General features: G+C 38.6%; 1 protein-coding gene across 1 annotated transcript in view; it reads right to left on the reverse strand.

Moving 5' to 3' along the window:
* COL28A1 (collagen type XXVIII alpha 1 chain) overlaps positions 1-17,512 on the reverse strand; it is a 135,129-nt gene that overhangs the window by 51,655 nt on the left and 65,962 nt on the right. The window contains 4 exon segments of the mRNA XM_014452430.2: positions 9,888-9,956; positions 10,466-10,534; positions 13,119-13,187; positions 13,816-13,884. Of these exon segments, the coding sequence (XP_014307916.1) occupies positions 9,888-9,956; positions 10,466-10,534; positions 13,119-13,187; positions 13,816-13,884 (276 nt within the window).

Here is a 17,512-nt window from a genome sequence, read left to right on the forward strand (position 1 = left end):
TGTTTCTCTTTATCTCTACGCTTCCATGATGAGATTAGACCCCTGATGTGATAGAATGGGACTATATGGCCCCACCTATGAAGTATTCTAGCTAAGGAAAACTGAATCTGATTCTGACAGGTGTCTAAATCTAACTACCAAAAACAAACAAACAAACAAACAAAAGCAAGAGAGGATAGAGAAACATGTTGAACAACACCATAAGGATACCATAAGCAAAATCCTCAAAGACAAAGACACCATCCACTAAGAAAGTGAAAAGAAAAAATGAAAGATATGTAACCTTTGATTTTAAAAAGAGATGCAAATTCAAATGCAATGTGTGGACATTGTTTGGATTCCAATTCAAACAAAAAAAACTATCATAAATTTATAAGATAAACTGGGAAAGTTTAATGTTAGAAATTGGATGATACTATGTAATTGCTATTAATATTTTTTAGTTTTGCTAATGGTATAGCAGTAATGTGTTGTTGGTTTGTTTTTAAATAGCTCTTATATTAGAGAGACAAATGCTAAAGCTCTATATGGGTGATGTCTGGGATTTGCTGGGAGAATGCAGTGCAAAGAGGAGAAGTGAGGAATGGGGGATACAGATAAACGTTGACCACAGGTTGGTAATTGTTGAAGAAGTGTAATAGGTAAATGAGAATTTACTAGTGTTTCTGCTTTTGTATGTGCTTAATCATTTTCATAATGTTTTTGATAATATCTTTATAAAATCCATGAATAATACCTCATAAATATCTCACCAGGGAGGGTAAGAAAAGGTTACTGTGATGTTCATCCCTAATCAGGAGAAGAAAATAAGATTTTAAAGATAGAAAGGTGGGCAAAGAGGAAGAGGAAGAAGGCAGATGGAGATTGTTAACAAAGTAGTATTTCTTTTAGGAAAGAATTTGACACTCTATTTAGTTCATGATACTTGTGATGGATTTTAGTAAACACTGCTGTCTCAAATTGTATTTATCATACTAACACACACATAAACATACACACACACACATCCCAGATGAGAAACCAAGTGGGAAAAATAGTTGAAGTTGTGAGTTTACCTTAGGCCACTCTCATCAAGTTTATTATTGTTATTCTTTTGTTCTCTAATTTAGTTCCCCATAACCCTCACCATTTAAAAATGCCTGGGGCTGGCCCTAACCGGTTTGGCTCAGTGGATAGAGCGTCGGCCTGCGGACTGAAAGTTCCCAGGTTCGACCGGTTAAGGGCATGTACCTTGGTTGAGGTTACATCCCCAATAGGAGATGTGCAGGAGGCAGCTGGTCGATGTTTCTCTCTCATTAATGTTTCTAACTCTCCATCCTTCTCCCTTCCTCTCCGTAAAAAAATCAATAAAATATATTTTAAAATGTCTGGGGCTGAATGCAATAGCATAGCTGACCCTGTGTGCCCTCTTTATACTTGAATTTTGGCAAATGAGCTTTATAAGGGTGTGGTCCCATGTTATATGTGGTACTGAAATGTTTACCTTGAACAAGTCCATTCTTATTCATATAATTGTTGACATATCGCTGTTTTATCTATCAAAGTATTCTTTTGTATCTTTATGTGAACATAATCTAAAAGAGGCTTTTATGAGATTGATAGACCTTAAATCAAATTGAAACACAAACTGCAGATGTTAGAGTTGGCCAGCAACATAGGACCAGGGTCATTCCTTGGTATATATGTACCATACTTTTCAATTGATGGGAATATCAGGCATTTAATGGGCTGTGTGAGTCCACAGAGGTGTGTCTTTCTACTACATGGGGTCTTTAAAATGCATCCTGCCGTTTGTTCTGTGTGCCGCGTGCCCATGCTAGGCTACAACACACAGCTAGGTGGATGTGTATAAGAGGAGTGTTGTTAGGACTCACTTCACACTTAATAGCAGCAGTTACACCACAGTGCAGCACCCGTGGAACCGAAGGAGTGTGTGTACCATGACATTTCAGTTTTGTTGTCAGTGGGTACAGCCAACACTCACAAGTAAAAAGAATTGCAACAGGCACTTGCATAGCTGGACTTAGCTTCCCATGCAGAACCCAAGGGTTGTTGGAGCCTGCAGAGGGAGCCCTTGCATTAGGAGACAAGGAGTAAACCAGAAGCAAATCGTGGAATTGGCATTTGTAGCTACACCCATCAATTTCATAAGGCCATAGCTTAAGTCCTACCCCTCCTTGCCACTTCCACTCTCTCAAAAAAGAACAACTATTAGGTTGCCTACAGCTTCCGTTTGGCCCACAAAAGGGATTCTAGACGAGACACTCCTTTCATTTTGACAGGAAATGGTCAAGTTTAGGACCATCTGCAGTACTTGTATATGTGAACTTAACAAATGATTTGGTGAAGGTTTTACTTAGAGCATAACCTTGCAGAGTGATTAATTTCAACCCCTTTAAAATCATACATAATATTATAATAATTCTAGTAATCACTTTATTGAATCTTTTACTTTTTAAAAGAAAGAAAAAAAGCGAAAGCACTATCATGATTATTCATTTTCTCATTGGTAAATCTTTGCTTTGGTTCATCATAAAACTATTATGATTAATAATAAAATAAATAATAATTAAAATGTATTAAGTTCATTACATGGCAGGTACTTTTCATTCATTATCTTATGTGATCCTATGAACATGAACTTACTCCAATTTACAAATAAGGAAAATGATATAAATACATGATTTGCCCAAAACCATGCAGCCAGAGGCAATTCAAACCAAGGTTTGACTCCAGAGTTCATCTCTCATCTTCGGCTGGGGCTGGATGAAATATGCTAACTTCTCCATGGACTTTCCTCCAGCTGCCACTTAATGCAAACACATGGCTATGTGGCTGTGAAAGTTCTTTCCCTACATTGAGTCCCTCACACTCTGTCAAGGAGAAGAAGGAAAATATCCTGATTATAAGATTCCTAAGAGGCCCACACAATCTGCACAAGTACCCAGCTGTCTGAGGCTTCCCTTTCCATTTTCCCTCCATTGCCATTCCTCAATTTTGTGGTTTACCCCAATGTTTTAATTGGTCTCATTCCAGATTTCCTGCCCACACAAATTCTTATTCTCTCTTTTTATCCAATTGCAATATACTTGATTTGGCAGGAAAATGCATACTATGACTGCTATTACTACTCCTTTTACTTCTACTACTTTAGTAGGTTAGAATTTATAAAAATGTTTTATAGACACAATTCTATTAATTTGTCAGAATAACCCTGTGAAGTAGACATCCTTATCCCAAATCAAAGATGAGGAGGCTAAGTCTCACTGAGATTAAATGACTTGCTGTGGTCACACAGCTAACAAGTGGCAGAGGTCTCAAGCAGAGTAGTGATAAGGAGACAGTCTGTTATATTTTATAAGACTGAAATATAACTTTTGAGAAGATAATGCTCGTAGAGACAAAATTGCCCGTTAGACTATCTCTCCCTCCCTGTTCCCCACACACCTTAATAAGGTTTTCATCATTATTTCTCCATCTGTGTCAATTAAATCCCTGTCACTCTTTGAGAAGACTGTAGAAGCAAGTTGCAGTTGTTCTAAAGGAGATTTTGTGCTTTTATTGTTTACCTTGGGGACAATAAAAAACAAATTAGATTTACTGTGAAAAGAATTAGCTTCTTGAGAATTTTTCAAGGAACGGTACACTGAAGATTCTACTAAATGATGAAAATAAGGAATGCTTGAGTTTTAAAATAAGGTAGAAGTCAAAGCAATGATTAGCAGCTGCTTAATGTTTCTTTCTTTCTGGCTTTTAAATAACATTAAGATATAACTACTAAGCTCCAACTACCACAAACATTAGTACCATTCTGGACTGAATGATGTAATGAGTATATGCAATGGTTTAGTAATTCTTGAATATCTCACTTGTATTGCCACAATGTCAATGAAAATTTTAGAGTCCTTCTTCTAAACTTATGGACAAACTACCCAGACTTTGACTGTGTGTATTGATTATTGACTGGCCATTGTCATATCCCTCAGTCACTTCTCACTGACACACGCTGAAAAAGGAGACAGTAACAATTACCAGCACAAATATCAAGAGGATGAGATGATTAAGAAGATGCTAGAAAAAAAACACACTCAAATCAACATAACATTTCCTTTAGTGTCTTTTCCCAGATTTGAATTTCAAAATATTGAAAATAATTTCAATTCTTCAAATCAACTTATCTTCTAGAAATTTAATACTCCAAAGCAGCAGTAAGTCAATGCCCATAATAATTTTAAAAACTTGCTTTAGGATTTAGAAGATTTGTTGTTGATTGTCTCTTCTTTTTCTCAAAATCACCTCATTAAAGATGAGCAAATGATTCTCCTGTGCCAAGAATCTCATTGGAGAGGGAAAGTCTTATTTAGCTGAGTTTGAAACCTTGAAAATAGAAACATTGATACTATCCCCTAATGACATGGAGGAGAAAAGGCTCTCTTGTACTGATATTCAATATAATTTTCCACTAGGGGAAATTTCCTCCAGTCTGCATGACGAAAAATAAAAATATATTGATGGTGGCATGGGTGGAGAATGTTAAGAAGACTTAGCATGTGTCTCCAGGGCTGAAGGGAACGTAAGTGTGTACTCTTGGGGAGAGAAATGCAGAGCTAGGGAAACAGCAGAGAGAAAAGCAATACTGAAAATCATAAGATCGCCTGGAGTGCAGCTCTGATTTTAACAATCATGCATAGAACTGAATGGGGAAGTAACCTTGAAAAGTCACCTAGTCAAGTTTTCCTGGCTTGAATGTGACCTTTGCTGAAATCTAAAGGTCAAATCGTCTGGCATTTAAATTTGATATGTCTCTGGCTTTAATTAGTCCTGTTTTTTTCGAGCTGATTGTTCTGCCTGTAGCAATTTTGCAGTCAAGTTCTGGGAGGTGGGTTTCTTCGACTCCAATTTGGAATCATGGACCCTTAACTTCATTATCATGAAGTCTGTGTCCTAGAGCAGCCCTCCTTGTCAGACACTGTTCAAAATGGAGTTCCTTGTCCACTCCATGTCTGCCGATGGAATCTACAAATTCCGAATGCAGCTCTGTGTGAATTGCTTCTCTGTTCCGCCACTGCCTGTTGGTGGTATGCACATATGTGAGCCATTGCAGAGAACAGAGGAGCGATTCAGATGCTGAGAACATTTTTAGAATAATGGTACTCAGTGGAATTTCACATAGACTTGCATTTTAATTTATGACTATGGGCCACTTTTGTCAAATAAAGCATGCATTTACAATAGTTAAACATTTAAAGCTTTTGAAAAATGTTTAACTCTTTGGGGTTTAGGTTTATGCTTCCCTTTAATGTTTTCATCATTTAAGTCATGACGATGGAAAAGCTAGACTGGAAAGAGAAACAATCCAACTGAACACTACATGGTGCCGTGATAGTCAGAAGATGGACAGCTCTGGGGACTGAGCACCTATAGATCAGGCCAAGCCATTCTTTCTGCTCTGATTTCTTCATCCATTTAGTCTTTCATCCATTCATTCATATTCATAGTGTCCCTCTCATACACAAACACAATATAGTATCAAAACTGTTTATATTACAAAGGGGCAAATTGTTCAGTCTTTATGGTTCTTGATTTCCTCATCTATAAAATAAGTGGGTTGTTTAAAAATGTCACAATATTCTGGAAATATTTAGATAGTATTAATATGTAATTTTTAGGTAATATACAATAATAGTAACAACAACCCAACAAATCTTTCTGCCCACAGACCTTATTCCAACCACTCGATGGGTAAGAGGTCCTTTGAGGGCCCCCAATGCCAGATCTGCTCTGTGCAAGAACTGGCCTGAGCTCAGCGCCCCCAGAGGACCATGCTTTCTCTGTGAGGAACTAGCACACTGAAGGGGCTGAAAGAGCTCAGAGAGGGACATGGGGGGATGCACCTGCCTTTATGGAGTTCCGGAGAGCCACTCCTCTTCTAAGAGGCCAAGAACAAACTCTTACCCTGAGAGATGTCAGTGATCACCCTGGGACAGTATGCACCTCAATAGTCCTTGGGGGTAAAAATATGGGGAGGGGGAGTTATCTGAGTTTCTCAAAGGGAAATGAGATTTACATAATGATTGTCCCCAAATCACAAAGGGTCCTTCTAGTCTCTAGGGTCCAGTACAGAAATGCAGGCAGTGTTACATAGGATCTTTGAACTTGACTTCCCCATAGAGGAGCAGGGAATGTGGGTCCAGGAGTCAGGGCACTGGATGAGTGCATCCCACTTAGCAAGAAACCAATTGTCTGTTCCTATTCAGGGCATGTTTCCAACATGGATTTTAAAACTATATCTGCTTTTACCTTGAACATTGTAATTTTTACAAGAATTTTAGAAATCTCTCAGAAGCCCTTGTCAAAATTTGGATTAAATTCAAGGTAATGTATATAGAAGTGCTATAGCCACTGATGTCATAAGGAATTTGCCCTGGAGCACCACAAGGGTGCAAGAAGTCAGGGCCTGGCTTTTATATGTTTTGAAACATAGAAGCTTTGATTCAAATGTCTGTGTCATATGCTAAACATGTGTGACCTTAACCAAATATCACAAAAGCCCACCATAAATTAATAGTCAGCCTTAATGGTTTCCTCATTTCCAAACACATTTGTTTTATAAGTTAATGCCCTAAGGCCAGTACTTTAAGGTGACTACACAGAGTTTTAATGAAAAACGTATCAGCTATATATGTCTATACAACTACACACACATAATATGATTTCTCTGCCGTTTTAAAAGTCAAAATGGAAGGAAAGAAATTTTGCACACACTTAAGTCCTGTACTTCTGCTACCACTAACAACTCTAAGTAGTTTGAGAGTTTCACCTTCACTCTGCCAACCCAGAAGGACAAAGTTAAATGGGAATTAGACTTCTCTGAATATTTTCCTTTCTTTTCATTTTTTTCTCTTGCTTTTCTTTACATTTTTATTTCTTTTTTTGTTTTTATTTTTTTATTGATTACGTTATTACATATGTGTCCTTATCCCCACGTTACCCCCATCCCCCCACTCATGCCCTCACCCCAGCTTCTGTTCGTGTGTGCGTGCACGTGCATCCAAGTTTTCTTTAGAAAAAAAGAGAAAAGGCCACATAGAGATGTGAAGGCTTCTTTAAAAGAGGAGAGATGGTTTTGAAAGTTATGAAAAGCTGATGTTTGCCTTTAAAATTTCCTGTATTTTCAAATGATTGATCCAAGTCCTTGGATTCTAAGACTAGCTCACGCTCCTGACATGGCCCTCCAGGGCTAGTTTGCCAGGATAACTTAATTTCCCTCACATCGACAGAAACAGGCAGCAGAGAGAAGGAAAAGGCAGCAGAGAGGGAGGAGGGCGGAGAGAGGCAGGTCCTGGCTGATGCTCTCTTCTCCCTTCAGCTGGAAGTGAGCTATAGGCTGCTGCTTCCACTCAGCCCCCCTTCTGGGCTCACAGAGATACTATTTCACTTAAGATACAGCTTCTGGCAACATGTTGACTGTTACAAAAAATAGGCAGGATAAAATTTAGAAAGAACAGTGTTTTCCTTGATTTTCCACCCTTGAAATGTATATGGAAATAAATACAAGGGACTTAGAGAAAAGCCGTATATGAAATCATTTAGTAAATGTTTTAGTCTACATGTTAAATAATCTGACAGTGAACATTCACAGGAATCAAATTTTTAAATGTTCTCTATCTGTGCCTAATTATTATTGCTCACAGTAAGATAGTAATGTAATAGCATAGTTAACATAATCAATATATACTTACATAAAATCTTTACAATAATCTACTCTGGAAATGTAAATGATCATACAATTCCATTGGAATACAAATACATTCCAGTATATATTTAACAGATTTTATATCATGCCTCACTATAAATAGGAATAAGCTTCTATTTCTCTAACTAAAGGAATATGTGGTATAAAAACAAAAAAAAATTCTTTTCTCTTTCTATGTTTACATTTTAACATGTGACAGATACTTTGCCTTAAAGAAAAAAAATACTACAATACCTAAACTCAGTAAGGTCCCTGGCACTGCCGAGGTGTGTAGAGGATCGGAGTCAGTCCTTAGTCTGAACAAGCCAGATCCTGATCAAAGCACCTGGGGGTGTCTGCTCTGCACAGTCTAACAGGCACTTTCAGACAAGCCTCTCCTGGACTCTCATGATCAGCCTGACAGACAGATCTCTTTGGGACAGGCTTTTTAGTGCCATGGGTGTTCAATCTTTCATTCTACCGGGAGAGGACAGAGAACGCCTGCCTCATTCCTCACACAGAAGCAGTCTCAAGGTGTGGTCATTCCTAAGTGATGGGGCAGAGACCAAAAAAAAAAAAAAAAGGCAAAACGTTGACATTGAGCACTTACAACATCTCTCCCTCATGACCTGAACGCATTAAAAAAAACTGAGTTGTTTTCAAGAAAAACTATTTTAAATATAATAATAAACATTAATATTTCAAGAAAAATGATTTTAAATATAATGTTACATGCAATAAACGTTAATATTTCAAGAAAAACGATTTTAAGGAGATTAAAAATGGCGGCAGAGTAAGTGGATGCTGCCCGGACATCCTCCCAGGAATAAACTGGTATCACAACTAAAAAAAAAAAAAAAAATACTGAGTTGGTGTATTCTAAGGAAAAATGCTCTCTTTGGGGTAATATTGATCATTCATTCATTTTCCATTCATTCAACATGTTATAAAGCTCCTATTGGGTGGCACACCTAGTTCTGAGGTGGGGAATTTAGCAGGGAACAAAACAGAGAGCTTGCATTCAAGAAAACTTACTCTTATGGAGTTTGCAAGGCAGGCAATGAGCAAGATGATTTCAGAAAGTGATACCTGCTATGTAGGAAATACACAAAGGGATATGATAGTGATGAGGAGGGAGGGAGGAAGGGAGGGGAGAGAAAGATGATTGCTTTTAAATGGGTGGTGAGGGAGGTGAACCATCCTGACAGAACCAAGGCCTGGAAGCAGGGATGACCTGAAGCAGTGTGTAGTGTGGCTTGGGGTGGGGGTGGGGGGGGTGGCATTGGCAGCAAGAGAGGAAGGGGCAGGAGCTGCGGTCAGGTCGTGAAGGGCCTCATAGGCCATGGAAAGTGGCTGGAGCTTGTTCTCAGCACAAAGAGAAGCCACCAGAGTGTTTTTTGAGAAGGAAAGAGATCGGATCTGATTTACGGATGTAAAAGAGCCCTCTGCCCACTAGGTAATAGAAGGCCAGAGGTAAAGAGGGAAGACCAGTGAAGAGGCTATTTTAATAGCCCAGGCAGTCTTCCCGGGTGGAAGCAGCAGGAGAAAGCCAGCCAGAGTCGAGATATGTTTTGAAGGTAGGACTGACAGGATTTACCGTGGGGCTCGACGTGGAGGAAGGAGGGGAAAAGGAAGGGACCAAGAATGACTCAGGTGTCATCACATCAGCGTGGGGTGCATGGGAGTGCTATTTACAACCTTATGGGGTGAAAAGCAAAGGTTCTATTTGGATGTCATGTTGGAGAGACTGAGAAATCTGAGAGGAGCTGTGTGGAAGAAACCAGAGGTGTGAGACCAGAGCTTAGAGCAGGGAAAATAGAAATCGGGATGCCATTGGCACGTGGCTAGTGGTGAAAGCCATGGAACTGGATGAGGGCACCTAGGAAAGCAAAGAGGGCTCTGGACCGACTGATCTCGGTGCAGGAAGAGAAAGCAAAGGGATGTGAGGATTGCCACAAGGAAAGCAAGAGAAAAACCATAAAGTTAAGCTACCTGTTCAAATTAGTGCAAGGTTCCCAGGAAGTCCATGGATGAGGATTAGTAACTTTATCAATTCTTTAGATACCCCTACTCTTCTATCATGCCTGATAAAAAAAAATACCAAAATCATGTCCCTCTAGAAGCTACCATGTTACCTACTTTAAAATCTCACCTTTGCTCCAGTGTCTCCCACTCCACGTAAACCCATTGGTCCCGGGGGTCCTGGTAATCCTCGAGGTCCCTAGATGGCATGATAAGGGAGAGAGTGAGCAACTTTGTTTGCAGTATTTGAAAGAAAAAGAAAGAAGAAAGAAAGAAAGAAAGAAAGAAAGAAAGAAAGAAAGAGAGAGAGAAAAGGGAAAGGAGAGGAGAGGAGAGGAGAGGAGAGGAGAGGAGAGGAGAGGAGAGGAGAGGAGAGGAGAGGAGAGGAGAGGAGAGGAGAGGAGAGGAGAGGGGAGGGGAGGGGAGGGGAGGGGAGGGGAGGGGAGGGGAGGGGAGGGGAGAGGAGAGGAGAGGAGAAGAGAGGAGAGGAGAGGAGAGGAGAGGAGAGGAGAGGAGAGGAGAGGAGAGGAGAGGAGAGGGAGTGAGGAGGAGAAGGAAGGAAGAAGGAAGGGAAGGGGAGGGCAGATGGAGGCAAAAAGGGGGAGAGAGAGAAAGGAATGATGAAGGGAGGGCAAGAAGAAGGAAACAAGGAGAAATGGAGGGAATGCAGGGAAGAAGGAAAGAAATAAAAGCAATGCCCAAACTTACAGCCACACCAGGATAGCCATCGCCTTTGAGTCCTGGAGCACCCACTGGTCCTCTCGGGCCTTGGGCACCCTGGATAAATTCCAACACCAGGTGATATCATAAGACTAAACTGTGGGACACCTGGTAAAACGTGAGCACACTACCAGCTCAATATGCCAAAAGTAGATTTGATATGTGCAAAAGGAATGATTTGGAAATGTTTAGAAGGAAATCCTATCACATATGGTAACTCATTATCCCTTCATAAGTCTTACTCCTTGTATGTGGTGGGAATCATGAAATGCATGTAGGAAATAATATATATGAACCATTACTGAGTGCTCTATAGAAAGTTAAAAGTGTTTTGAAAACCATGAATGCAACAACTGTTTTTATGTTTTTTTATTGATTAAGGTATTACATATGTGTCCTTATCCCCCCATTGCCCTCCACCCCCCACTCATGCAATAACTGTTTTTTCCTATTAAATCTAAGAGACTGGTTTTACATGATTAACCTTCTTAAGAATGATCATGTTCAGAACACATGTGGTCACTTATTAAAACTGAATTTACTATTTTTCATCCACAGAAATCCGAGATGACTGCATACAGCTGTATGACAGAGAGCAGAAGCAGGGTCTCTGGAGAGGTGAGCTTTGGTGTATCTCCAACTACAGGAAACTGGTCACTTCTCAGAAGCAATCTATTATGCTATTCCAACTGTGTTTAAATTAAGGTTAAAGCTTTAAGCATCCACATGGGATATGTCCCAAAATAAGATGTCTGTTTCTCTCCATGCTTACACAAGGAGCAGGCCCACAACAAAAAGCAATAACTGCTCCCTGGTTAAGTTGAAAGAAAATTGGAATGAAAATTCGCTTTCAGTTTTTCTTTAGACATGCCAAGCCTATAACAAATTGTCAGCAGCTGTTGTCATTTAGCCTCTGGCACCCACACTGGGGGTTGGGGGGACATTAAAACATTAATAGTTTACAAACATTTTTTTCCTAGAGAACTTTATCTTCTCTTCTGCAAACATTTTAGTTAGCTTGTTACTTCTGATGTTCACAGGAATATCAGGAGATGGGGAGAAGAGAAGTGCTCCTTCTCAGGTTTTTATTTTGGACTCATCACAACAAACTTTTCGATGGAATATTGCCACTTGGCCTCTTTGCACTGGATTCAAGAAAATGTCGTGCAAAGTGATTCAGTTTGAAGTGTCTCTCATTCAACATAAATTAGGGCAGAAATCTTAATCTGATGTTTTAAAATGGGCTTTTGGGGGGATCTGGGAGTTCTCTGAAGTAATACACAAAAACTGAATTAATGTGACAAAATTTCCATCAGGCATTTAACCCCCCAAATGCTTAAAGACCCATGTATTAGGGAAGAAGGACAGAAAGAGCATCTTTAGAGGACAAGGGATTTGAAAATGCTTGGAGTGAGGAGGTAATAACTTTACTAGCACCAAAAATACTAGCACCAATGATGTCCAATGATCATCAGTAGAAAATAAGGTGGGGCTTATAAGCCCTAGCTGCATATTTAATTGGACTTCATTTCTATGGTAAGGAATAAGTAGAGAGAAGCAACTATAAATCATAAACCTAGGAATACACAGATCCAGGAAGTTATCAAAGAGTATAAAAATGATCACCCAAATGTTCTTGATCAAGGTCGTATCTATAGTTTTAATTATGAAGTTGTACATAACTTGGGTTCCCATGTGCCTCAAAGTCTGGGAAGTAAGGTTATCATCTTGTTCTGGTTTGTCTGGGACTTTCTGTTTCAGCTTGAACCTCCCACATCCCTGGAACCTCCTCTGTCCCCAATAAACCAGAAGATTGTCACCCTAGCAAGGATGACTGTTAATGTGATTAAGAAAAATGATGCCAGGATCCTGCCTTGACCTTCAGAAAGAACCCCTACAATTTATATCAGTATATAATAGGTTTTGCATTATATTTCAAATGGTTCTAAGTTTTGTTTTTTTGGCCCAGCCGGTGTGGCTCAGTAGTTGAATATCAACCTATGATCCAGGAGGGTATGGTTTGATTCCCAGTCAAGGAGGCAGCCGATCAATTATTCTTATCATTGATGTTTCTATCTCTCTCTCCCACTCCCTTCCTCTCTGAACTGAAATTACACATACACACACTTTTTTTTTGAAATTTGAAAATCACTGATGTTAGTACTTGAACCCTTTTGTCTAGAAGAGACAATTTGATAGAACTGAAGCCAGCTTCAAAGCTACATAACATGCTACTCATTTACTGAGTGCTGATTGTGGAGCCCTGAAGCCTGTATGAACACAGGGATGTGCTTGTTGCCATTTGGAATGTTAAATATTGCTGCAGTGCTGGGCTTTGCTGCCATGGAAAAATAGAAATGGCTACTTAAAGCCGTCTTCTATAATTATTTGCATTTTCGTCTAAAATAACTCAGAAAGATGGATGACACTTAGAAAAAATAAATGATCCTCTGCATTTATGAAAAATAAATGATCTGTTGAGTTGTTTTTTTACTATAGGGAATAGCGTATTCTTATATTTGAGTTCAACAACATCCTGGAAGTAGAACCATCTCCGTCATCAACTTATGATGCGTTAAATCTACTTTCATTCTCTCACATACAGAAAAAATAAAAATAAAAGAACATAAATAAAGCCTACCTTTGGTCCTCGAATAGCAATGCCAGGTTCTCCTTTAAATCCAGGCACTCCAGGTCCTCCTCTATCTCCCTGGACATTTCAAATAATGAATTTGAAATGAGTTTCAGACTTTAGGTTGCATGAGAAACCACAATGGCAGGGGGCAAAAAAAGTGGTTTGTAAAGGGCCTAATTTACCACTATCAGATCTTGAGAGAGAACATTCTTCTAATATACTGGAGGGGAATTTCATATCCTAAATAAATAAAAGCTGTCAGTAAAAACTACTAAGCTGGTTTAGAGAAAGGCCACTGAAATAAGAGGTGGCTAACTTGACACAAATGTTTAGGCTGTGAGAATGTCTAGGGATGCTCTCAAATCTGAGTAGATTTCTTTTCTGTCACACTTCCTGATTATAAATCCTAGAAGATTCTTCTGAATAAGTGTAGTAAATTTTTACCTGCTCTAAGGTCTAGAATTTGGGGGAGGTAATTCCAGGTAAAGTGACAAGTTCAAGACCAGGAACAGAAATCTGGTTTCTAATCTTATATTTGCTGCTGGCCTTCAGTTTGCTTAATTGTGAAATATCGGGGTTGAACTACATAATAGCTTGGGTTCTTCCAAAACTAAAATTCTAACTGACTGGTGTCATGAATCCCGCCCCTTCCTTCCCAATTGTCTAAGAAAAAAGAAGAAAATATATTCCCAAGAATGCATACCTTTGGTCCAGGTGGTCCAGGAATTGATGCTCCAGGAATCCCAACAGGGCCCATAACCCCTGGCTCACCCTAAAAGCAGAGAAAAATGCTTATTACATTTCAAGCAAAAGAAAACTATATACAGGAATTATATTAGGAAAAACATAGAAATGTGTTCAAAGCATTTTTAAAAAGCATGACCTGTCTATTTTACAGACCAATGTGAAATATTTTTACATCTTTGTTAAACCACGACTAAAGTTATTTATGATTAAGATTTCACTGCCTTTCATAAATGTCCTCAACTAATTCCTGAGTATTAGGAAAATTTTTATCTCTTGTGCATCCTTTTATTAGCTAATAAAAATTATACACTTCATGGTGCTTCCCTTTTGTCATAGACCAGGGAAGTCAGAGAAAAATATTTGTTCAATTATAACAATTATCTTCAGCATAAGTTTTGGGGTATACTTGGTCAATGAATAATGTTTCTTATAGTTTATAACTTTTTCCTTTGTTATTTTGTTATGTTGCCCATAGTATGTCAGTCTTCCATTGTAAGTTGTCTCATATCCCATCTTAGAAGTAGAGAGCTTATGATAAAAAATTATTTTCAAATAGAAAAATTAAAACATTTCTCAATAATATTTGGTATCTCAATATTGAGTCTCAATAAAGACTCAGTTTGAAATAGCAAGCAGTATCTTTGTCCCACCAAATTCCCCATCACCAGAGGAATTTGGAAAAATATAGAATCCAGGGTTTCAGTCCCAGAGATATTTTAAAAAATTTTTTCCCAACTCCAGTTGACATTCAATATTATATTAGTTTGAGATGTACAGCATAGTGGTTAAATATTTATAAATTTATAAACTGATTGCCCCAATAACTTTAGTACCCAACTGGCACCATACATAGTTATTACAATATTGTTGACTGTATTCCCTATGCTGTTCTTTACATCCCCATGGCTGTTTTGTAACTGCCAATTTGTACTTCTTTATCCCTTCACCATTTTCACCCAGCCCTCCAACCCACCTCCCATCTACCCACCATCAGTCAGTTCTCTATATCTATGAGCCTGTTTCTATTTTGTTTATTTATTTTATTTTTAAATTTCACATATAAGTGAAATCATATGGTATTTGTCTTTACCTGTCTGACTTATTTCAGTTAGCATAATACCCTCTACATTCATCCATGCTGTCACAAATGGTGAGATTTCATTCTTTGTAATGGCTGAGTAATATTCCATTATATGTATATTCCACATCTTCTTTTTCTGGTTGTCTACTGATGATCAGTCACAGATATTTTAATTCAATAGATCTAGGGGCTCAATATGAATTTTTTTAAATATATTTTATTGATTTTTTACAGAGAGGAAGGGAGAGAGAGATAGAGAGTTAGAAACATCGATGAGAGAGAAACATCGACCAGCTGCCTCCTGCACATCTCCTACTGGGGATGTGCCCGCAACCCAGGTACATGCCCTTGACCAGAATCGAACCTGGGACCTTTCAGTCCGCAGCCCGACGCTCTATCCACTGAGCCAAACCGGTTTCGGCAAGCTCAATATGAATTAAATAGATCCAGGAATATGAATTTTTATGAGGCACCTCTGGTGATTCTGATGTAGGTATCATTACCTCCTCAAAACACACTATGCAAAGCAATTATCATTAAAAGAAGAGTGCACAATCCCTACAAGGTGTTTAAAATGGCCCATTTGGCATTACTAGAAGATAATATTAGGACTACACTATATATTTTCATCTCATCTTTTAAATTTTCAATTATTTAGATAAACCTATGACATTAATATGATAGTTTATGAATTAAAATTATAATTAAAATAAAACTATATTGGAGTATGGGCAATATTTTTTTTACTATAGAGATGCATAATCAAACAGTTTAGAAACTGCTGACATAGAACAGGTGCAGCAAACTGCAACCTGTGGGCCAAATCCCACCTGCCATCTGGCTTTGTACAGCCAGGGGCTAAAAATGGCTTTCACATTTTTAAATGATTGTTTAAAAATAGTGTATATAATATATTCAATTTTTCTCCTTGGCCTGCAAAGCCTATAATATTTACTACCTATACATCTACCAAAAAATTTGCCTCCTCCTGCCCTGGCCAGTGTAGTTGGAGCATTGTCCCATATAGTAACTGTGAGTTCAATTCCCGGTCAGAGGACATACCTAGGTCGTGGGTTCAATCCCCAGTGGGGCACATATAGGAGGCAACCAATGAATGTTTCTCTCACATCTATGATTCTCCCTCTCTCCCCCTATCTTCCCTATTCTCCCTCTCCCTCTCCCCACCCCGCATTCTTCCTCCCTTCCCCTACCTTTCTCTCTAAAATCAGTAAGCATATCCTCCATGAGGATTTAATAAAAGAAAAAAAAGTTTGCTTCCTCCTGCCTTAAAAAATGAACTATTCTAAGATCATGAACTGACCATTTGATCTCCTGCCTCCTTTGGGAGAGTCACTGGTAATGAATGACTCCTGCCCTGAGCCACAGCTGAGGCCTCCTGCTCAGTCCCTAAAATGTTGGACAGCTGAGCACACTGGCCTACTGGGGCCCAGATTATGCCAATGCATGTATGCGCCCACCCTTAATTCCAAAGCTACAAGGCAATGACACATGACACACCAGGATTCTGGCAACAGATAACCACCCAGTTCAGTCCTATGGCAAAGAAATAAAACATTAACCTGTTAAATTTTTCACTAAGACCAGGGCAAAATTATGCTTCCAGATTTAATCTACTCGACTTTTTTTTAAGAGACCAATTACTGTACTTTTAAATACATAATTATATACCTAGAAGGTATACATTTTTAAAGACCCTGTATTAAGATTTGATTGTGCTTTCAAATATAGCAGTTCTTCATCAAAAAAGAGCTTTATTTAAAAATACAGAAAAATATTCACTTTGAATAAGAGTAACAGACATAAAGAGTAGTCACTGTTATTAATAGTAATATAACACATTTCTTATAAAGTGGGATTTCTCATCATGTGCTGCCTGAACTACCTGCAGTAGAAGGCACTTATTTAAGAAAATCATATTACTGGTGCCCCTTCACCTACTTAGATCTCTGGGCATGGTGCCAAGAAATATGGATTTGTAACAAGCTCTTTGGGGGATTCTGAGGGACACTGGTCTATTGCTGTGCAAAGCTTTTTAGGTTGATGTAGTCCCATTTGTCTTTTTTCTCTTTTGTTTCTCTTGCCCTGGGAGATGTATCAGTGAATATTCTGCTATGTGAGATGTCTGTGATTTTACTGCCTATATATTCTTCTAGGATTTTTATGGTTTCATAACGTACATTTAAGTATTTTATGCATATTGAGTTTATTCTTGTGTTTGGTGTAAATTGGTGGTCTAGTTTCATTTTTTAGAACGTACCTGTCCAGTTTTCCCAACACCATTTATTAAAGAAACTATCTTTACTCCATTGTATGCTCTTGCCTTCTTTGTCAAATAGTAATTGACCATAATGGCATTGGTTGATTTGGGGGTCTCTGTTCTGTTCCATTGATCTATATGCTTGTTCTTGTGCCAATACAAGACTGTTTTGATTACAGTGGCTTTGTAGTATAGTTTGATATAAAGAAACCATCCTCAAAATGTAAAGGGAGCCCATTTTATGGGAGAACATATTTGCCAACAATAAGGAGTTAATTTCCAAAATATACAAAG

This window comes from Myotis lucifugus, unplaced genomic scaffold (genome assembly GCF_000147115.1).
Source record: "Myotis lucifugus unplaced genomic scaffold, Myoluc2.0 scaffold_15, whole genome shotgun sequence".
Lineage (NCBI taxonomy): Eukaryota > Metazoa > Chordata > Mammalia > Chiroptera > Vespertilionidae > Myotis > Myotis lucifugus.